Here is a 16,166-nt window from a genome sequence, read left to right on the forward strand (position 1 = left end):
ACCCCCACCGTCAGCACCGCCGCAGTAACATGCAAGGGGATGTGTCAGAGAAAACATCCCCTCACATGCAGCGGAAGGGGAGAGAAATCATTCAGTGGTCACTGACCATCGGATGATTTCTTTCCCCTTTGGGAAAAAAAAAAAGTCAGTCAGGTCCAGGTCCTGTGACATCAGCAACCTGACCCCGGCAGGCAGCCGCCCGCCTGCGTTTACTTGGGAACTCCCAGCGTTTTCATGGGGATGCCCATAAAATGCTGGTCGTTCCCATGGGCGACATCCGTTCCTGCCACCGTCCACCCCTCCCTCCCCGCAACAACCTGGCAGACCCCCACTATCGGAACAAGGCCGAATTCGACCCGTTCCGAATTATGTTGAATCACCCACTAGGTTCTTATCAAGCCTCTCAAATGACACCACAGTGATACCACGGCACACCAGTTCTCTGTATAAATCTGCAGTCAGTGTAACTAAAGGTGCGTACACACTGGCCGATATATATCGATAAACCAACGACCAGCATCGATCACAGATGGATCGCATCGGCTGTGCAAACCAGTGTGCTGTGTGAACAGGCAATCCGCCGACCACCCCTACAGCAGTGCCAGGACCAGTCAGTGATTGGCAGCTCAGTGGGCGGGCACATGCAAATGCACTTGCCCATTCATGATGTCAGTCCCGACAGATTGGGTAGTACGTATGGAGAACACACTGCCCAATCAGTCTGTAGATATACCTGCAGATCAATGGTGTAATGGTTACTGCCTCACAGCGCTGAGGTCATGGGGTTGATTCCCACCATGGCCCTAACTGTGTGGAGTTTGTATATTCTCCCCGTACTTGCGTGGGTTTCCTCCGGGTACTCCGGTTTCCTCCCACATTCCCAAAATATACTGGTAGGCTAATTGGCTCCCAATAAAAATGAACCCTAGAATGTCTGTGTGCGCGTGTACATGTGGTAGGGAATATAGATCGTAAGCTCCACTGGGGCAGGAACTGTACAGTGCTGCGGAATATGTGTGCGTTATATAAGAAACTGTTAATAAAGAATAATAAATAAATAAATAATCTACTAGTGTGTATACAGCTTAAGCAATCTTGGTTTGCAGCACCATATTTTCTTTAGACTTTAGCCCCATAGACACGGAACAATCCCAGCCACGGCTGATAACGCTAACGATATAGACTGTAGGCAACATCTAGTGGCTAAATTGAGTGTACACAGAACAATATTGTTTACGGATATCTTTCAATAACCGGGAGCCGCTGAACCCTTTTAATACATATTAGGGCTGACATATGTGAGCCCATACAGTGCATGGAACATAAATGCGCGGCTGACCCATACAATGTATATAAATAAGTATAAATCAATTTTGTGAGGTGGGATGGGATAAACACGCAATTAAAATCTTAAATCTGGTGTGGGAGTGGTCTATGCACATTTATTTATAGGACTACTGTAATGGTTATATTAAAGGACGAGTTTGGGCTAAATTTGGGGTAAGAAGTTGTTTGCAAGACTACAACGGGCCATCAAGAAGCAATATCCCGAACTTCTAATGGATTCTGACAGACATTTTAGGTTTTTCCTCTCAATAACAATAATTGACACCATTCGATTACGTTTTGTCATTCAGATTTGAAAGCAATTTATTTCCATTGAACTTATTAGCAATTTATACAACTAGAAAGTAGGTTTTTATGGACACAACCCCCAATGTTGTCCCAAACGGCGCATGGTGCCCAGGCAAATGTTGGCAGTGATCAATCAGGCTACTGCCTTCATTTGCATGCCCAATGGCATTCCGTCATGCCCCTTCGACTTGGAAAGCAATTCAGTTATCTGAATAAAATAGCAGACTTTAAATAGGGATTAATATTGCCTCTGGAAATCCCAGGAGTCATTCACTCTATCCCTATGGCAATAGATACGGTATCATCCTCCGCTCATCATACATTGCCAAGAGTAGGCATGTGAATGGACAAAGCTTGCGTGCCACTACCCTATCTCTGGGGGGCAGGTTCACCGCTGATAGGGGTGCATGGAGGCAGATTTAATGTTGGTCTTTATACCGCTGGGCATTTTACCTGTGGGGAGAAAGAAGGTGTTAGGTTAAGCAGAACAGAAAGAAAGTAGTACTAGACGTGGCCGACAGTCCGCCTGGTTACCTTGCTGTCCAGCCTGTGCCATCTGTACGCCAGACATGTGCTGCTGCTGGTTGGGAGCTAGAGACATGGACACCTGCTGCATGCCGCTGCCCCCCTGTAACATTCCTCCCGCTCCAGTCTGTCCAGGACCCATAGGGCCACCAGCTCCTGGAGGGCGCCGGTTCGAGAGCCCTTTCCCAAACGCTACTGCAGCCACCAGGGCGTTTGTGTCGGCGGGGTTATAGGTCTGTTTATTCTGCCGCAAACCTAGAACAAGGAAGCAGAGCAGACGCACATCAACATTTCAGCATATAATATATCTGTTCCTACGGTACTTGTTTCCTATCTGGGCGCCCAGGTTTTCTACGTACGGCACCGTAATGAAATCGGATCGCATCGCATCGTACACATACACGATATTGAACGATGCGATGCGATGCGATCCGATTCGATTTCCCATAGGAAACAATGTGAAATGGCTCAATTTAGCCAAATTCTCATAGGAACAATAGTAAATGGGCCAAAAACACCCCTGAACATTGAAATGTCTCCCCAAAAGTAGTTGACGCCACCCCGCCATCAACGTGAACCCGAAGCGTGGCGAGCGCAGCGAGCCCGCGAGGGGCGGCGGTACGCGTCCTCCGACCTTTTCATGCCCTACTATCCACTAGGGCGTGGAGTGAGAATAGAATAGTGTGGCGAGCGCAGCGAGCCACCGAGCCCGAAGCGTGGCGAGCGCAGCGAGCCCCGCGAGGGGACGCGGATACCTTCACAGTTATACGCGTCCCCTCGCGGGCTTCCCAGGTGTCCATGGCGACGCGGACACCTGGGAAGCCCGCGAAGGGACGCGTTTACCTGTGAAGGTATCCGCGTCCCCTCGCGGGGCTCGCTGCGCTCGCCACGCTTCGGGCTCGGTGGCTCGCTGCGCTCGCCACACTATTCTATTCTCACTCCACGCCGACGTGGATAGTAGGGCATGAAAAGGTCGGAGGACGCGTACCGCCGCCCCTCGTGGGCTCGCTGCGCTCGCCACGCTTCGGGTTCACGTTCATGGCGGGGTGGCGTCAACTACTTTTGGGGGGACATTTCAATGTTCAGGGGTGTTTTTGGCCCATTTACTATTGTTCCAATGATAATTTGGCTAAATTGAGCCATTTAACATTGTTTCCTATGGGAAATCGAATCGGATCGCATCGCATCGTTCAATATCGTGTATGTGTACGATGCGATGCGATCCGATTTCTCTACGGAGAATAGCATGGTGCGCAATTAACTTAGCGGGCGCCCAGATAGGAAACAAGTACCGTTCCTACACCCACCAATCACAGCGCAGCCTGGAAACACTCACCAATCACAGCACAGCCTGGATGTAAACTATATCTATTCCTTCAGCGACCAATAACAGCACAGCCTGGAAACACCCACCAATCACAGCACAGCCTGGATGTATACTATATCTATTCCTACAGCCACCAATCACAGCACAGCCTGGATGTATACTATATCTATCCCTACACCAGGGGTTCCCAATCTTTTTTGAATCACGGCACCCTAGAGTATCAAAATTTTTTCACGGCACCCCTAGGCCAAAAATAAATGTATTAGATTGGGTTTATATGTGATTCTTTGGGTCAGGTATGTTGTAAAGGACAGGATTTGCTTCTGTTTGTACACATTTTATTAATGGCAGCCACCAGCATTGCTTTTGCTTATAAATAATTAACCATTAATAATTTGAGTTGGTCCTGGACTACCAACCCAGGGCACCCCTGCATGTGTCCCGAGGCACCCCAGGGAGCCACGGCACACAGTTTGGGAACCACTGCCCTACACCCATCAATCACAGCACAGCCTGGAAACACCCACCAATCACAGCACAGCCTGGATGTATACTATATCTATTCCTACACCCACCATTCACAGCGCAGAATGGATGTATACTATATCTATTCCTACAGCCACTAATCACAGCACAGCCTGGATGTATACTATATCTGTTCCTACAGCCACCAATCACAGCACAGCCTGGATGTATACTATATCTATTCCTACAGCCAACAGTCACAGCACACCCTGGATGTATACTATATCTGTTCCTACAGCCACCAATCACAGCAAAGCCTGGATGTATACTAGATTTATTCCTACAGCCACCAATCACAGCACAGCCTGGATGTATACTATATCTATTCCTACACCCACTAATCACAGCACAGCCCGGATGTATACTATATCTATTCCTACAGCCAACAGTCACAGCACAGCCTGGATGTATACTATATCTATTCCTACACCCACCAATCACAGCACAGCCTGGATGTATACTATATCTGTTCCTACAGCCACCAATCATAGCACAGCCTGGATGTATACTATATCTATCCCTACACCCAACAGTCACAGGACAGCCTGGATGTATACTATATCTATTCCTACAGCCACCAATCACAGCACAGCCTGGATGTATACTATATCTGTTCCTACAGCCACCAGTCACAGCACAGCCTGGATGTATACTATATCTGTTCCTACAGCCACCAATCATAGCACAGCCTGGATGTATACTATATCTATTCCTACAGCCACCAATCACAGCACAGCCTGGATGTATACTATATCTATTCCTACACCCACCAATCACAGCACAGCCTAGAGGTATACTATATCTGTTCCTACAGCCACCAATCATAGCACAGCCTGGATGTATACTATATCTATCCCTACACCCAACAATCACAGGACAGCCTGGATGTATACTATATCTATTCCTACAGCCACTAATCACAGCACAGCCTGGATGTATACTATATCTGTTCCTACAGCCACCAATCACAGCACAGCCTGGATGTATACTAGATTTATTCCTACAGCCAACAGTCACAGCAGAGCCTGGATGTATACTATATCTATTCCTACAGCCAACAGTCACAGCACAGCCCGGATGTATACTATATCTATTCCTACAGCCAACAGTCACAGCACAGCCTGGATGTATACTATATCTATTCCTACAGCCACCAATCACAGCACAGCCTGGATGTATACTATATCTGTTTCTACAGCCACCAATCACAGCACAGCCTGGATGTATACTATATCTATTCCTACAGCCAACAGTCACAGCACAGCCTGGATGTATACTATATCTATTCCTACACCCACCAATCACAGCACAGCCCGGATGTATACTATATCTATTCCTACAGCCAACAGTCACAGCACAGCCTGGATGTATACTATATCTATTCCTACAGCCACCAATCACAGCACAGCCTGGATGTATACTATATCTATTCCTACACCCACCAATCACAGCACAGCCTGGATGTATACTATATCTATTCCTACAGCCAACAGTCACAGCACAGCCTGGATGTATACTATATCTATTCCTAAAGCCACCAATCACAGCACAGCCTGGATGTATACTATATCTGTTCCTACAGTCACCAATCACAGCACAGCCTGGATGTATACTATATCTATTCCTACAGCCAACAGTCACAGCACAGCCTGGATGTATACTATATCTATTCCTACAGCCAACAGTCCCAGCACAGCCTGGATGTATACTATATCTATTCCTACAGCCAACAGTCCCAGCACAGCCTGGATGTATACTATAGCTATTTCTACAGCCAACAGTCACAGCACAGCCTGGATGTATACTATATCTGTCCCTACAGCCAACAGTCACAGCACAGCCTGGATGTATACTATATCTGTTCCTACAGCCACCAATCACAGCATAGCCTGGATGTATACTATATCTATTCCTACAGCCAACAGTCACAGCACAGCCTGGATGTATACTATATCTGTTCCTACAGCCACCAATCACAGCATAGCCTGGATGTATACTATATCTATTCCTACAGCCAACAGTCACAGCTCAGCCTGGATGTATACTATATCTATTCCTACACCCACCAATCACAGCACAGCCCGGATGTATACTATATCTATTCCTACAGCCAACAGTCACAGCACAGCCTGGATGTATACTATATCTATTCCTACAGCCAACAGTCCCAGCACAGCCTGGATGTATACTATATCTATTCCTACAGCCAACAGTCCCAGCACAGCCTGGATGTATACTATATCTATTTCTACAGCCAACAGTCACAGCACAGCCTGGATGTATACTATATCTGTCCCTACAGCCAACAGTCACAGCACAGCCTGGATGTATACTATATCTGTTCCTACAGCCACCAATCACAGCATAGCCTGGATGTATACTATATCTATTCCTACAGCCAACAGTCACAGCACAGCCTGGATGTATACTATATCTGTTCCTACAGCCACCAATCACAGCATAGCCTGGATGTATACTATATCTATTCCTACAGCCAACAGTCACAGCTCAGCCTGGATGTATACTATATCTATTCCTACACCCACCAATCACAGCACAGCCCGGATGTATACTATATCTATTCCTACAGCCAACAGTCACAGCACAGCCTGGATGTATACTATATCTGTTCCTACAGCCACCAATCACAGCACAGCCTGGATGTATACTATATCTGTTCCTACAGCCACCAATCACAGCACAGCCTGGATGTATACTATAACTATTCCTACAGCCAACAGTCACAGCACAGCCTGGATGTATACTATATCTATTTCTACAGCCAACAGTCACAGCACAGCCTGGATGTATACTATATCTGTTCCTACAGCCAACAGTCACAGCACAGCCTGGATGTATACTATATCTGTTCCTACAGCCACCAATCACAGCATAGCCTGGATGTATACTATATCTATTCCTACAGCCAACAGTCACAGCACAGCCTGGATGTATACTATATCTATTCCTACAGCCAACAGTCACAGCACAGCCTGGATGTATACTATATCTATTCCTACACCCACCAATCACAGCACAGCCTGGATGTATACTATATATATTCCTACAGCCAACAGTCACAGCACACCCTGGATGTATACTATATCTGTTCCAACACCCACGAATCACAGCGCAGCCTGAATGTATACTATATCTATTCCTACAGCCAACAGTCACAACAGAGCCTGGATGTATACTATATCTATTCCTACAGCCACCAATCACAGCACATCCTGGATGTATACTATATCTATTCCTACAGCCACCAATCACAGCACAGCCTGGATGTATACTATATCTATTCCTACAGCCAACAGTCACAACAGAGCCTGGATGTATACTATATCTATTCCTACAGCCACCAATCACAGCACAGCCTGGATGTATACTATATCTGTTCCTACACCCACCAATCACAGCACAGCCCGGATGTATACTATATCTATTCCTACACCACCAATCACAGTGCAACCTGTATCCATTCCTACACTCAACAGTCACAGGGCAAACTTGATGTATACTATATCCATTACACCCAGCAGCAGCAGAACCTTATAACGGTGCTATGGTATATTTACACATTATCTCAAATGATTATTTCAATATTGCAGTAATTAGAACAGTGTGCTGCAGTGTTAAGTATGTGTGCCGTACATGTTAATTTCAATGTTTTTTTCCCCTGCAGCCTAGAACAGCTGAAGACATGTGACTAATAAAATCAGAGCAGTTAAGTAGAGCCCTATTGTAAAGGTAAGATGGGAGTGTAGTTTGCCGGTCAATCTGGAAGGGGGAGGACTAGTCTATGGTATGGAAGATCTGGCTGGGTCATTTGCCTGTGTAACCGAAGCCGGGAAAGTTGGCCGGTGACTAGCATGTAAAGGTGGCCATACATCTACAGATCGATTGTCAGATTGGGCTGGTTGACCAAATAAAACCATGGTGAATAATCCCAGCTCAACACAATATTATATCTTAAAATATCCCATTTTACATTTTCAGTAGAGAAACCAAGGCTGTCTGTTCCAACAGGGCATTTGTGCGCACATTATACAATTACAATAAAGCGCATTATACTCATTTCCCAAGACACATATGAGCACCTCCCGTAACACTCACTTCCAACGTCGGAGTCCCTGTCCTCCTTGAGGAGCTTCTCCAGAAGATTGTTGCACATCTTATTCATGCTCTGCACTTGTTTCTAGAAAGGGGACATTCAATAAGTACATAAAATGGAAAAAAGAGGCCCTACTAATAGAATACCGAATCATAGATCATCTATACCTGTGCTGCCTCAGGTGTGATGCGAGCTGCTTCTACACTAAGCTGCTTTTCAAGTTCTTCCACTTCAGGGTCTGGTTTGGTCCTCAAGTGATCAGGCACCACTTCATGGCTGAATACGGGAACCCTTCCCTCTGTCAGGCGCTGCGCACATTGCAAGGTAGGGATAGTTGAGGTTATTGAAAATCTCTCGGACCACCTTGAAGGGACAGTGTTCCACATACTTACCATTATCTCTTCATCTCTATCTGGTGTCAGGAGGAGGGGGATGATGACCTGGTTTTTCAATAGTGGTGTCTTCTCATTTTTGAGCACCTTATTCAGAGTGTTCAGCTGCCCGGACAGCAGAGCAAAGTTGTCCAGCACAGATGGCCTAGGAAGAGATATCTGTGAGATGGACATCATTGAAGGTCTAACTGGAGGGGTGTGGAACATTTATCTTATTATAGTCTGGAGAGCAATTTCCGTTAACATGGACCCGAAGAAAAGGAAGATCGATAGAATGCATGGAAACGGGATATCTCAGAGATAGCAAGGCCTGAGGAGAGATATTTGAGCGATAAACACTATGGTAGACTACAGACTGTACAAGATCAAGTCTCAGAGATGGAAGTGAAGCAAAGTCCATGAAGAGTCATTTGTGGCCAACATTACTGAAGATGGACAATGAGGGTCAATGATGGTCCTGGAGGTGGAGAGAGATCTTCGATGACCGATAGTTACCGTAGAAATGAAAAGAACCAATTTCGGAAAAAATAAAGAGCGTAAAAAAAAAAAAAAAAAAAAGGAGGCATTTGCGAGATAAACACAATGGAAGATGTGAATAAATCTCCAACTTTGTCTCATGTACATTGTTTTATTATTTATAAAGGTTAATTGTGAGCAAATGGAAGGCTGGACACCAGCCGGGGGGGGGGGGGGTGTGCTAGGTTCTGAGAATGCATTAGAGCGACTGACTGAAGCGCAGGAAATATACTCAAAAAGATACATTCATTTTCATTTCCATTACGCAAAGATTTTACAGTCACCACATAAGAGCGATTTTGACTTTGGCTAATAACCAATAGATCTGGAACGTAATGCTTAATTGACGTCGCTTCTCCGCAGTTATAAATGAGAGCAAAATAACATAGTATGGAAAAGAATGCTGGGTGAGATTCAAGAACTTTCTGAGTTTACATTGGAAAAGCTTTTAAAAATGTAAAGACGTGATATTACCCATAACAACCAATCAGAGTCTGTCTTTCATTTTCTAGGATTTATCTATATAAATTATAGACAGAATCTGATTGATTGGTTGCTATGGGCATCATAACCACTTTTCAGTTTTAGAAGCTTTTTAGAAATCACATATAGAGGTCTTTCTGTGTAGTAACGGACGCTATTGTTACGGAGATGTGTTTTGGAAGCGTGAAGCAAGTGCCCTGATCTTTGCCCTGATAATCTGGCCACCGGAGGCGCTGTGTTCCCAGGTCTGTGTCTTGTATTGCAGCTTACATCTGTCACACCAGTAGGGTGTATTCACAGTCATATTAGAAATAGGAGAAGAAATAGGGTCCCAGCTGCAACTACCCTTGTTGCAGAATGACTCTCAGCAGAGGCAGAACTACCATTGTTGCAGCAGGTGCAGTGCCCCAGAGCACTAAGGGACACACTGATGCACCTTTCACCCTCTTCCTGCCACCAACTGTTTTTCCCTACCTCTCCCTGTCACTCACTGCCATACTGCAGATTGTGAAGCTTCTACGCTCACCACCCAAAAGTTCCGCCACTGATTCTCACCATGACTCTTAGGCGGTATTCAATGTCGAACGCTATTTCCAACAGGGGAAATAGCAGCTGCCGCCCATTCAATGCTGGTGTTTCTGACAGCACTGAAGGCGGATTTCTACAAAACAGATCTGATTTTAAAAACAAGTCAGATCTGTTTTGTCTAATTCACGGCCGTTTCTCGACAATCCACGGCCGTTTCCGCCGACATGCCCGCTTGTCGACACTCGACAGGCTGAACATTTGATTTAGTCTCTGGAGTTGCAGGCGAGATGACCGAAAATGGCTTGGGATTCTGACTGTGGGGACGTACCGACAGTCGGAATCTCATATTGAATACCTTCCCAAGAAACATGTGTGTTAAACACCTGTAATTACCAGCATGAACAATTCTATTAAAAAGCAGACAAAAAAACTTTTAAATGATATAAAACAGGGGTCCTCAAACTATTTTGCTCTGGGACCCCATCAGACAATAAAAATAATTACGAGTCCCCAGCAAGTTACTGCAGAAGGTCATCACATCACAAGTGTAGTCAGCAGACAGCACATACATTGCAGCATAGTGGAGGCACAGAGTGATGGGAGGAGTCTAATATACCATAACCCATCACATGTGTAGTCAGCAGACAGCACATACATGGCAGCATTGTGGAGGCACAAAGTGATGGGAGGAGTCTAATATACCATAACCCATCGCATCACATGTGTAGTCAGCAGACAGCACATACATGGCAGCATTGTGGAGGCACAAAGTAATGGGAGAAGTCTAATATACCATAACCCATCTCAATACATGTGTAGTCAGCAAACAGCACACTGTACATGGCGGCATTGTGGGGGCACAGAGTGATGGGAGGAGTCTAATATACCATAACCCATCACATGTGTAGTCAGCAGACAGCACATACATGGCAGCATTGTGGAGGCACAGAGTGATGGGAGGAGTCTAATATACCATAACCCATCACACGTGTAGGCAGCAGACAGCACATACATGGCAGCATTGTGGAGGCACAGAGTGATGGGAGGAGTCTAATATACCATAACCCATCACATTACATGTGTGGTCAGCAGACAGCACATACATGGCAGCATTGTGGAGAACATATCTCAATACATGTGTAGTCAGCAGACAGCACACTGTACATGGCAGCATTGTGGAGGCACAGAGTGATGGGAGGAGTCTAAAATAAGATAAATCAACAGATCTTTTAGACTCCTTGAATCCCTGACTGAGATTATAAAAGTCACCAGCCTGATGGTCAGCAACATGGAGTCGTGACCCCATGCTGAAAAGGTCGAGACCCACTTTGGGGTCAGGACCCACAGTTTGAGAACCGCTGATATAAGAGCATTTCATATACACAATGTACTTTATGAGCGATATTAGATGTTATGCCGCAGTCGAGTCTGCAATGGTCATGAAGCAGATGTTTGTTGGAAAGGGCACGGGCCAATTCCTATACATATCATGGTGTGTAATAGGCTTTAAGAAAGCTTGTTTGATGCTTAAACTGAATCCATGTTAATATGCGGCCTTAATGGAAGTTTATTGATACAGTGGTAACCCTCAGTTATATATAGTTACATATCACCATGTCAGAGACCACACAGAAGGCATATTATAGGTGGGGGCTGCCACCCTTATTTGGCTCACCAGGTCAGACGTTCGTACTCATTCTCTAGTTTATAGATGAAGCCGACTAAGGAGTTCTTTATGTCAGATATTTGCACAATAAGAGTCTCCAGACTGGTTTCCAGCTGCTTCTCTTCTCGCTGCAGAGGAAAGGACAGAAGGCTAAGAACAGGAACCAAAAGTATAATCAAGCCCTAAATACAAAACATTAACAAATGAGAGACAGATACATTTTGTATATACTTAATTGTTAATTCTAGCATCCTGACCTTTCAAAACCCGTGCAGTTCCTCTCTCCTGCCTGGGGAGTCGCTGTCTGCTCTGGTGCTTCTAGTACGGTCTGGTCTGTGTTGCGCTTCAGGCCCCAATGTGATAGAGGCACCACAGCAGACAGTGACACCCCAGGCAGGAAGGAGGAACTGCATGGATTTTGAATGCTGCAAGGTGTTAGAATTAACACAATTTACTATATGTTATGCAATATATAGTGCCACTTCCTTTATTAAAAAAACCCTTATGAGTTCAGCATTAGTCACTAGACATTCTTTGTCATCTAATATACTGTACCTGGTGCCCTATCCCTAAAATATAACATGGCCTGTATCCGTTACTATATACAGTTCATCATTCACAAATGGAAACATTAATATCAAGATAAAGGAGAATTGTACAATATTAAAGTTCTCTTTACAGCATCCCAGAACAAAGGGGGACATAGGAGGATACAAGCCATATAAAGAATGTCTGTACAAGTCATACAGAGGAGAGCAGCACTGGCTGATTGTTCAGAGCTGCTGAAGACGGAGGAAGAGCAGCAAGGGCAGTTTAAGAGAGGAGGGGCCTTGTGCACACTTCTTGCAGGCTCCTCCTCTTTACGGCTCAATAGACTCTGCATTTGCCATTCAGAAAGAATATGGTTTAGGGGGGTTTCTTACAAAATTATTTCCACCACTTTAGGTGGTAATACAGTACCATAGGTGTGAGAATATGAACATTTTTCATCCTTTTTTTTTTATTATTTTTTTAAAGTGCCAACAATTTACAGGTGGATTTTGACATTTAAATCGTCACCGCTTTAAAAAAAAAAAAAAAACACTCTCGCAAAATATCTCACACCCTATTACTTTACCCGGTACTGGTTTCCTAGCACGGCGCCCAGATTTATTACGTACGCAAGCGTACTGAAACCGCATCACGTATAGTAGTAGCATGCGATGCAATGCGATTTCAGTAAATTAGTTAATAGTTAACACATGTAGTCATTACTGTGTCAGCTATATGAATTTATATGTGTGAGTGTGTTCCTAAAACACCACCACTATCCACGCCACCCTGAAGCGTGGCAAGCGCAGAACGCGTCCTTCGACCTTTTCATACCCCCACTATCCACGCTGGCGTGGAGTCGATTTTATATAGTGTGGCAAACGTAGTGAGCCACTGAGCCCGATGCGTGGCGAGCGAACGCGGATTACTTTACATGTATTCCGCGTCCGCTCGCCACGCATCGGTGGCTCGCCACACTATATAAAATCAACTCCACACCGACGTGAATAGTGGGGGTATGAAAAGGTCAGAGGACGCGTCCCGCCGCCGCTCGCCACGCTTTGGGGTGGCGTTGATACTGGGGTTGACGCTAAACAATGGCATAGGTGCAGGTGCTTACAATTGTAAGCACCCATCTATGCACACATCACATGTCATACCATCACATCTAATTGTAAGCACACATCACAACTAGTGGCATGGGTGCTTGTACATTAAAATATCGCATCGCATGGCATTTGGTGCACTGAGATCGGATTCGATTATATCAGTGGTGTCAAACTCATGACCCTCCAGCTGTTGTGGAACTACACGTCCCAACATGCCCTGCCATAGATTTTATATAATGGATTGCTAAAACTGTTGCAGGGCATGCTGGGACGTGTAGTTCCACAACAGCTGGAGGGCCATGAGTTTGACACCACTGGATTATATGGACATCGCATCGCATCGCATGCTACTATAACGCGGCATACAATGCGATGCGATTTCACTATGGTGAATAGCCCAGTACGCTAAATGCTGAGTCCCCTTGCTGAGTCATCAGTCATATACTGTATATGGGGGGGATGTATACAGTATATGACTGGTGACACAGCAGGGAACTGTATACAGTATATGACTGGTGATGCAGAAAGGGGTTGTATACAGTGTATGACTGGTGACACAGTTGTGGGCTGTATACAGTATAATACTGGTAAGACACCAGGGGGCTGTATACAGTACATGACTGGTGACACAGAGGGGGATGTATACAGTATGTGACTGGTGACACAGAGGGAATGTATACAGTATACAACTGGTGACACAGAGGGAATGTATACAGTATACGACTGGTGACACAGAGGGGATGTATACAGTATACGACTGGTGACACAGAGGGGATGTATACAGTATACGACTGGTGACACAGAGGGGATGTATACAGTATACGACTGGTGACACAGAGGGGATGTATACAGTATACGACTGGTGACACAGAGGGGATGTATACAGTATACGACTGGTGACACAGAGGGGATGTATACAGTATACGACTGGTGACACAGAGGGGATGTATACAGTATACGACTGGTGACACAGAGGGGATGTATACAGTATACGACTGGTGACACAGAGGAGGATGTACACAGTATACGACTGGTGACACAGAGGAGGATGTACACAGTATACGACTGGTGACACAGAGGGGATGTATACAGTATACGACTGGTGACACAGAGGGGATGTATACAGTATACGACTGGTGACACAGAGGGGATGTATACAGTATACGACTGGTGACACAGAGGGGATGTATACAGTATACGACTGGTGACACAGAGGGGATGTATACAGTATACGACTGGTGACACAGAGGGGATGTATACAGTATACGACTGGTGACACAGAGGGGATGTATACAGTATACGACTGGTGACACAGAGGGGATGTACACAGTATACGACTGGTGACACAGAGGAGGATGTACACAGTATACGACTGGTGACACAGAGGGGATGTATACAGTATACGACTGGTGACACAGAGGGGATGTATACAGTATACGTCTGGTGACACAGAGGGGGATGTATACAGTATACGACTGGCGACACAGAGGGGATGTATACAGTATACGACTGGCGACACAGAGGGGATGTATACAGTATACGACTGGCGACACAGAGGGGATGTATACAGTATACGACTGGTGACACAGAGGGGATGTATACAGTATATGACTGGTGACACAGAGGAGGATGTACACAGTATACGACTGGTGACACAGAGGAGGATGTACACAGTATACGACTGGTGACACAGAGGGGATGTATACAGTATACGACTGGTGACACAGAGGGGATGTATACAGTATACGACTGGTGACACAGAGGGGATGTACACAGTATACGACTGGTGACACAGAGGGGGATGTACACAGTATACGACTGGTGACACAGAGGGGATGTATACAGTATACGACTGGTGACACAGAGGGGATGTATACAGTATACGACTGGTGACACAGAGGGGATACAGTATAAGACTGGAGACAGGGATGGGGGGCTGTATACAGTATATGACTAGTGACACAGATGGGGGGTATATGACAGAATATCGGGCTGGAACTACACAGACAGGGTATAACGAGCAGACCTGCATCCCTGCGCCGATCACGACTGCTCAGCAGCCGCCTGGTGACCATGGAGACGGAGCACTTCCGGCACACAGATAAATATTTCCGGGTTGCAATGATGATTTCCGGGTTGGAGGGGGAGGGACGAATTTGTCTCCGTAAGGAAGAGCGCTCCCCCCCCAGACCGGAGATAAAGGAAGGGGGGTGGGGGGAGTCCTGGGGACATGGCGGAGAAAGCTGACACGGAGGTACCCCATACACCCTCCCACCATATACACACACCCACCACAGTTAAACCTCCCCCCATACACCACCTGTCATACCTACTCACCATATGCACACATACACCCACCACCACAGGGACCCCACTCCCCATACACACACCAGCCTCCTTCACAAACCCGTCATAGAGAACCCCCTGTAAACACCCAGCATATACACACCCTCTCATACACCGACCCATCACAGATAAACTCCCCATACACCACAGGGACCCACCCCATACACATTCACACACCCATATACCCACCTATTACAGAGACACCCCCTTATCCACAAACCAACTATAGGGACCCAAAAAACAAGACTCCTTGCCCATACACCCACCCACCCCGTATTCACAGATAACTTTCAAAAACAAACCAGTCATCCCATACAAACATTTATTATTATTTATTAACAGTTTCTTATATAGCGCACACATATTCTGCAGCGCTTTACAGATAAAATTTGAATGTTCACATCAGTCCCTGTCCCAGTGGAGCTTACAATCTATTTTCCCTACCACATGTACACACACACACACACAC

General features: G+C 45.8%; 3 protein-coding genes across 6 annotated transcripts in view; 1 reads left to right on the top strand and 2 right to left on the bottom strand.

Annotated features, from left to right (window-relative positions):
• LOC146026688 (very long chain fatty acid elongase 1-like) overlaps positions 1-11,781 on the bottom strand; it is a 74,923-nt gene extending 63,142 nt beyond the window's left edge. Inside the window, exon 1 of the mRNA XM_083157543.1 lies at positions 11,721-11,781. The gene's annotated coding sequence lies outside the window, so the exon portion shown is untranslated. The remainder of the gene's footprint in view (positions 1-11,720) is intronic.
• On the bottom strand, positions 1,625-15,537 carry MED8 (mediator complex subunit 8). The gene is made up of 7 exons (XM_083157545.1): positions 15,378-15,537; positions 11,721-11,839; positions 8,519-8,663; positions 8,294-8,434; positions 8,129-8,210; positions 2,170-2,415; positions 1,625-2,088 (listed from the first exon to the last, which is right to left on the bottom strand). Exons 1-7 carry the CDS (start codon positions 15,381-15,383, stop codon positions 2,024-2,026), a joined length of 804 nt encoding a protein of 267 aa, XP_083013671.1. The 5' UTR covers positions 15,384-15,537; the 3' UTR covers positions 1,625-2,023.
• Positions 15,493-16,166, top strand: part of SZT2 (SZT2 subunit of KICSTOR complex) — a 140,664-nt gene continuing 139,990 nt past the window's right edge. For 2 of the 4 annotated variants that reach the window (XM_083157533.1, XM_083157534.1), the window contains exon 1: positions 15,529-15,605. Coding sequence is in view for 1 of the 4 variants with exons in the window: in XM_083157531.1 (XP_083013657.1) it covers positions 15,582-15,605 (24 nt within the window). In the remaining 3 variants the exon portion in view is untranslated. Of the gene's footprint in view, positions 15,606-16,166 lie in introns of all 4 variants that reach the window. The other 2 variants (XM_083157531.1, XM_083157532.1) reach the window with 2 other exon arrangements.

This window comes from Crinia signifera, chromosome 8 (genome assembly GCF_055691185.1).
Source record: "Crinia signifera chromosome 8, ASM5569118v1, whole genome shotgun sequence".
Classification (NCBI taxonomy): Eukaryota; Metazoa; Chordata; class Amphibia; order Anura; family Myobatrachidae; genus Crinia; species Crinia signifera.

What these genes read in the sequence shown, in the direction of transcription:
- MED8 (XM_083157545.1), bottom strand. An exon ending in CAGGGACTCCGACGTTGGAA is followed by an intron (nt 2,416 to 8,128) that starts GTGAGTGTTACG and finishes TCCTTGTTCTAG; the next exon opens with GTTTGCGGCAGAATAAACAG. An exon ending in GGCACAGGCTGGACAGCAAG is followed by an intron (nt 2,089 to 2,169) that starts GTAACCAGGCGG and finishes TTCTCCCCACAG; the next exon opens with GTAAAATGCCCAGCGGTATA.